The sequence below is a fragment of the Cibotium barometz genome, chromosome 1 (genome assembly GCF_041138505.1).
Source record: "Cibotium barometz isolate CiBa-2024 chromosome 1, ASM4113850v1, whole genome shotgun sequence".
Taxonomy (NCBI): domain Eukaryota; kingdom Viridiplantae; phylum Streptophyta; class Polypodiopsida; order Cyatheales; family Cibotiaceae; genus Cibotium; species Cibotium barometz.
Window position 1 is genome coordinate 75,120,126 of NC_141046.1, and position 7,029 is coordinate 75,127,154.

The window sequence follows — 7,029 nt, forward strand, 5'->3', positions numbered from 1 at the left end:
TAATGTGTAGGAATCTGCCAAACAGTTTGGGCCGAATCCTTAAGAAACGAAAGCAAAAAAGCTTTGATAATGCTAAAAAGTGCTATCGCTTTCGTGGGCACTAGGACAACCTAATTGTGGAGTCTTAATATGCCAATGACATGGTACTCCAAATTGTGTGGTCTAGTTGTCCAAGGATGGGAGGGGATGAGGTTGTGAGTTCAACTCTTAGTAGCCCAGTTTCCACCTAGAGTAAAACTCAATCGGTTGTTAGTTAGGAGAGAAATTAAACGAAATAGAAGCAAAAGTATCCGCATATCTTCTAATTGTGAACTCCACACACAAGATTTTGGAATGTTGAAATCAGAAACCAACCATGGCTCTCATGGAAAGCTCGAGTTCTCATCTTTTTGAGGATGTCCAATGGAAACTGTCGACGATTTGCGTGGGTTCTCAACTTCTCGTCCAAGGAGTGGTGGGCGCTCAAGCTCCTTATTTGATGCATGGTGTGAGCACACCTTGTCCAGAAGATGAGTTTGAATCCACCCTCCAAGCAAGAGAGTTCATACATTGAACGGGTGGAAAAGTGGCCTAACCTACTGGTTCAGAAATGCTGAGCCCTTTGAATACCAGGTCATTGGATACTAATGGTAGGTAAGTTAAGTGGGACGGGACTTTGGGCGGTGGGACCAGTCACACCGTGTGTGAATGTGCGGTGGAAAAAACAGAGGCAAGATGCGAATGAGACCTGCAATTAGCGGTAGGTAGGTCACAAGTGAGCGTGACTTTAGGCGGAGGGGACGCCAAAGGATTTGTTGTTTGGTCTCATCAGCAGCTGTTTAAAAAGAATGCCTGCCATGGGCAAAACGATACAAAATGGAAAGCATATTAGATGATAAACCAGGGGCTAATAACAATTTTAAGCACTATCCCCGCTGTTCACGGGAGCTTTTTCATCTCTCTCTCTCCGCCCTAGTTCAATATTCCAATTGTGTGTGGTGTAGTGCTTAAGTCATCTGGTGTTTTGCTTGGCCTTGCCGCTTCGGCTCCCAAAAATTCTGCAAAAATCAATCATTTCGGCGTTTTCTTTCCAGTTGGGCGGCTGGGCCATGCATGGAAGCTTTTGTGGGCTGTCATCTCCTTTTACCACTCAGCACAAGAGAGTGGCACAGAGCCCAAAAACAGAAGCCAGCACCGAAGGAAGGACTATAGATAGTAGAAAAACAAGTTGATTGCAGCAGAGCACTAGTCGTGGTAGTAGAAGTGTAAAGCTCTCGTCATCGGTAGAGTACCATCGTCGTCGTTCTTCTCTTTTCCTGCGTGCTTTCTTCTCTTGTCTTTCTTTTTGGATTTCTGTTCCGCATCCCCATCCGCACGTGAACGCAGTAAAGCCTGCCACCGCTCTCAACATTTGCCCCTCCTTTCTGCCGCCCTTCTTAAACAGTTCAGCCACACTCTTACTCTGCTGGACTTGTCCCTCCTCTGTATTTGAGCCGTTAAGATTTGTTGCTTGCAGCCTTTCTCCTTCTTCTTAATTTCCTTCAATCTCGTCATGGACTCCTTAGCTATGGCCAACAAAGCTCCATTAGTAGAGGATTTTCTACTCTGAGAATCTGGTTTTTTTTTTTGGTTGTTGGGCAATTGGGGTGTTTTTGTAGGAGAATTTGGTAATGGAGAAGGCGGCGTATTAGTAAGGGTTTCACTCAGAAGGATCTCTTTTGGTGTATTTTATCATAAGCACGAGATGCCTGGCCTTCTGGCGGAGAATTCCAGCCCTCCTCCCAATAGCAGCAGCAACTGCATCAGTAGCCTCAAATCTGAGGAGAGTCCACTTAATGAAGGGGATATGAGAAGCCCAAGAAGCCCTCACGTTTCCTCAATAAAGTCGGAGAATACAGATAGCTTCGGATCCGAGGATGGAAGGGACGTGAGCAGATCGCCATCGCCGGCCAGACCAAATCTGCAAAATGAAGACCAGGCCGGACAGAATCTGCAAGATGGAGATCATGCCGGACCTAATGAGCAGAATGGAGACCAGGTAATGCATGAAGCTTCTCCTTTGTCTTGTGTGGAGTGTGCTGAAAATGCTACGCCTGAGGCCCTGGGTGTGGAAAAAGCCGGCCTTTTCGCTACTCAAGACAATGCTATGTCGCATGACCTCGCCATGCACACAACACTGCCTCAAGGATTGGTTGAGAATGGGGGATCTGAAGAAGCCCCAGCTGCTTTGCAAGAAGAAATTAACACTGGAAAGGCAGAGGTGAACAGTACAGTAGAAGAGTCATCTTCTACAGTAGCTATGGAGCAATCCCCTTCAGCCCTACAGAAGTGTGAAGGGGCCCTACACAGCAAAGAGGGAAATGGCCACTCTACCCCTTCTTCCTCCTCTTTTTCATCTGCGAAATCTAACCCCAAGAAGACGCCCATCATCTCGCCCAGATCGCAGCCTAAGTCCAAAGAGGCTGAGAAAGACAAGACCTTTTCGCCCAAATCTGCAGCAATCAAGCCCAAAGACACAGGAAAAGAGAAGATCGATTCCCCCAAACTGCCATCTCCAGCTGCTGTAGCAGCAAAGGCCAAAGAGATAGACAAAGAGAAGGTCAACTTGCCCAAATTGCCATCTCCCAGGGCTAGAGCAAAGCCCAAAGAAATAGATGAAACAAAGCCCAAGGAGACAGAGAAAGAGAAGATCTACTCTCCAAAAGCTCCATCAATACCCAAAGAGCTTGAGAAAGAGAAGAGCAAAGCCCAGGACGCAGCCAAAGATAAAGATAAAACCAAGCGCATTAGTCCTCCCCTGATCGCCCAAATCAAACGCCCCCCTTACCTCATCGTAAAGCCGCCCGACAACCCTTCTCCCACTGAGAATAGCAGACGCGTTCCTTCTATAAAAGAAAAGGAAAAAGCTTCTCCAAGTAGCCCTGTAAGTTCCCTCAGAGCTTCCGCCAAAGCCTCCCCTATAAGCCCTCTTAGACCAATCAGGATCACCCCACCTTCCTCGGAGAAAGCCCCCAACTCTGCAGCTAGAACCCCACCTGGCAAGCCTGCTTCTCGCTTCATGGAGCCCAGCAAGCTCAGCCCAAAGTCTCCTGCATCAGCCAACAAGGTTCCGGACAAGAGAGTTATCCCAGAGAAAGCCTCTGCAGATCAGGAGAAAGCTTCCCTCGAGGGCGAGAAAGTGCACCGGAAAGTGAAGGATTTCTTTCAGAGGAGAAAATCTGGCATTGGCAGGAAATTTGGAGACAGTGAGAGTGTTGCGTCAAGTGAGCAAGCTAGTATTTTGGCCCGTGAAAATCCGGATCTGGGTCCTTTCCTTCTCAAGCTTGCCAGGCAAGCTGTTACATCCGGTGACAATCCCCAGAAAGCCTTGGACTACGCCATCAGAGCAGCCAAATCTTATGAAATTGCAGCTGATGGGAAGCCCAGTCTAGACCTAGTAATGAGCTTGCACATTCTTGCGGCTATTCATTGCACTCTTGGTCAATTTGAGGAGGCTATCCCTGTGCTGCAGCATTCCATAGCGGTCCCGGATATTGAAGAGGGAGGGCAAGATCATGCTCTTGCTACCTTTGCTGGTAACATGCAGCTTGGTGACACCTTCGCATTACTAGGCAAAAGTGAGGATGCTCTTGTTGCCTATCATGCTGGATTGGATGTTCAAAAGAGGGCTCTTGGTGAGACAGATCCTTGTGTGGGAGAGACTTGCCGATACCTGGCAGAAGCACATACTCAGGTATGTTCATTAAACTTAACTGGTGGTGGGTATGAATCCTCACTAGAGGTTGTCTAGCTTGATATGGTATTCCGAAGCTATTTTTCCCTTAATTTACCTTCAAGCTTAGAATGTTTACGGGCATGAATCCTCGTGTGGGAGAGACTTGCCGATACCTGGCAGAAGCACATACTTAGGTATGTTCATTAAGCTTAACTGGCGGGAATGAATCCTCAATAGAGGTTGTCTAGCTTGATATGGTATGCCGAAGCTACTTTTCCCTTAATTTACCTTCAATCGTAGAATGTTTACGGACTTGACGTTCTCACATTGTCATAAATGCATTTCTACCACCCATTGCATATGTCCAGGCAATTTTATCCGTCCAAGATACATTTATACCTCCCGTCAATGCCAGGTGTATATGTTCCCTCAGTATGCGCTTTCCTTTTTTTTGATGTAGTTAGAGGGCTCACATGGATTGCTATATGGCATATGGGCGTCCATGCATCTGTAGGGTTAGTGGATTCTATTATACCATGTTTTTTTTTTTGGTTGAAATGATTACTCTATATTCTCATTATGACTCGTTTCTCGTAGGCTATGCAATTTGATAAGGCCGAGGTTCTGTGTAAGCATGCTCTTGACATCCATAAAGAGCACAGTGCTCCTGCCTCCATTGAAGAAGCCACAGATAGGAGGCTTATGGGCTTGATCTGCAATGGCAAAGGTCAGTATGAAGCTGCATTGGAGCATCTCATGCTTGCAAGCATGGCATTGATTGCCAACAGCAAGGATGTAGATGTAGCTGCAGTGGATACCAGCATTGGAGACACATATGTCTCTTTAGGCAGATTCGATGAAGCCGTCTTTGCCTATCAGAAGGCTCTTACGGTTTTCAAAGCCTCAAAAGGGGAAAACCATGTTGCAGTTGCTTCTGTTTATGTTAGTCTGGCAGAGGTCTACCAAAAAACAGGCAAAATCCGTGAATCTAAAACCTATTGTGAGAGTGCCCTACGAATTTACAACAAACAGGGAGTTGGGCACCAATTAGATGAGGTTGCGAGCGGCCTAACAGAGCTAGCTGTGGTTTATGAAGCCTTAAATGAGCAAGAACAGGCCCTTTCTCTCCTTCAGAAAGCACTGAGTATCCTAGAAGCAGCTCCTGGTCAGCAGAGTACTATAGCTGGGGTGGAGGCACAGATAGGAGTACTGAGTTATATGTGTGGAAACTATCCAGATGCCCACAGTTCTTTTAGTAAGGCTGTATCAAAGTTGAGAGCAAGTGCAGAAAAAACATCTGCCTTATTTGGTATTGTATTGAGTCAGATGGGTCTCTGTTGCTTGCACCTTTCTGAAATAGAAATGGCTGCAGAACTGTTTGAAGAATCGAGAAGTGTTTTGGAAGGTGCATGTGGACCCCACCATCCCAACACGCTCGCGGTCTACAGCAATTTGGCGGGGGCGTATGATGCACTGGGCAGGTAATTTTCTATCCTCTCTTTTATTTCTTATATGTGGCCATTGCCTTGAGGGGTTATGTAGCAGACATTCTAACATAGCATGTGCATAACCAATGGCAGGCTAGATGATGCCATTAGTGCTCTTCAGTATGTTGTGGAGGTACGAGAGGAGGAACTAGGAACTGCGGACCCGGAAGTGGAGGATGAAAGAAATAGATTGGCAGAGTTATTAAAAGAAGCCGGGCGCTTTAGAGCAAGGAGGGTTAATAATACTCTTGCTCTACTAATGCAGTCGAAGTCAAAGCGGGCCATCCTGGCCTTGCCCGGACAGAGTGCAGCTGCAGTCAGTGTTTCTGTGAATGGCTAAGGGTGGTCTGATATTCAAAACTGCCTCAATGTGTTGGAGTGCACTGCACTAGAATTGGTCTGAGCTATCCTGGGGTTTGGTATATGTGCTCACTATCTATGCTAACAAGAGGCATCCCAATCTTCATGTTCTCGTCATATGGCTGAGAGTTTTCATACACAAAGGTAAGCTTTGGCACTTGGCCTTGTGTGTATCCTTCTTAACAGTGGCTAGCGAGTGCAACCTTCTTGAAGTATCTCTAGGAGTCACTCTCGGTTCCTCTTACCACCTTTGAATACACACTTTGGTGTAAATTAGCAGCTTTGCACGTGAGTTGCTTAGTGGTGAGAGGTGCATAAATGCATGTTTATTACCATTGCATTATGTGCTCCAAAGTTCGGAGCTTCAAGGCGTCCCCTTGCATCATGTGCTCCAAAGTTCGGCTACAACCGTCAACTAGACAGCATATGGCGTATGGTATCTTCCTTGAAGAAATAAAGCTTTTTCAGCGAGTTCTCATAATCACAAGGGTGTACATTTCTCTGTGTTTCTCATGATGCTCCAAAGTTCGGCTACAACCGTCAACTAGACAGCATATGGCGTATGGTATCTTCCTTGAAGAAATAAAGCTTTTTCAGTGAGTTCTCATAATCACAAGGGTGTACATTTCTCTGTGTTTGTTATTTATTCTTTGGCCCATATTTTATTATTCTTTTATGTGGCTCATGTAAGTGTACATACTTTTTTTGGGAGAAAACTTAATTCATCTATTTGAAAAAATGTAGCCAGGTTGAATATTCAACTTAATCCTTTCAATTTTGAGGTGTCTTCTGTGATGTTAACAAGTCAATCTTATGAAATAAGGAGGACGCTTGGTGGCACGCAAGGAGTGTAACTCAAGTGTTAGATGATCTGTTCTGTTGATCAATTTCTTGATTTGTCATGATATGGCATATGGTTTGCCTGATTGGAAACAAGTGATGGCTTTGCAACATGGCTATCATGTTTTTCTTGGTATCAGACTCCATGGTATCCGAGTCGGCAGCCCCCTACACGTTCCCAACAACCTGGTGTCTGTCTTGATTTCTTACAGGCCTATCCGAGTGACCATGCCATAATCAAAGTAAAGATCCTAAGCATTTTGTATAGTTGGTACCACATTAGAAGTCCGAGGCGAAACTTGAGCTTTAATTAAACGAGAATGTAACGCCATTTTATTAATCCAAGTTATAAGCGGGCAAAGGCATGTGGTCTACCAAAGTGGACGGGAGAGAAGGGGATGTGGGGTGAGACGAGGAGTAGGAGTCGATAGAGCTTCGTTATGATCCATTCTGGTCACTCTCAGAAACATATTTACAGGAGGTTACCTTCGCAAGCTCGAATTGTTCGTAGGGAATCTTTCGGATGGCCGGGCTCGAATACACTCTTTCAACAAGAGCCGTCTCATTGGATTACGGGTGTCTCGTTCTTTTTCTCACCTCAAATCACTCACATTCACTCACTAGCATTAATTAATAAGAGGATTAGCA

At 45.6% G+C, this 7,029-nt stretch overlaps 1 protein-coding gene across 1 annotated transcript; it reads left to right on the plus strand.

Moving 5' to 3' along the window:
- The first annotated feature begins 750 nt into the window (after positions 1-750).
- On the plus strand, positions 751-6,151 carry LOC147642414 (uncharacterized). The gene is made up of 3 exons (XM_086806251.1): positions 751-3,712; positions 4,292-5,175; positions 5,275-6,151. Exons 1-3 carry the CDS (start codon positions 1,724-1,726, stop codon positions 5,519-5,521), a joined length of 3,120 nt encoding a protein of 1,039 aa, XP_086662377.1. The 5' UTR covers positions 751-1,723; the 3' UTR covers positions 5,522-6,151.
- Positions 6,152-7,029: the final 878 nt, after the last annotated feature.

Excerpts from the sequence above, each read along its gene's own strand:
- LOC147642414 (XM_086806251.1), top strand. The coding sequence starts at position 1,724 with ATGCCTGGCCTTCTGGCGGAGAATTCCAGCCCTCCTCCCAATAGCAGC. Across the intron at positions 3,713-4,291 it reads TGGCAGAAGCACATACTCAG|GCTATGCAATTTGATAAGGC; the intron begins GTATGTTCATTA and ends CGTTTCTCGTAG. Across the intron at positions 5,176-5,274 it reads GCGTATGATGCACTGGGCAG|GCTAGATGATGCCATTAGTG; the intron begins GTAATTTTCTAT and ends AACCAATGGCAG.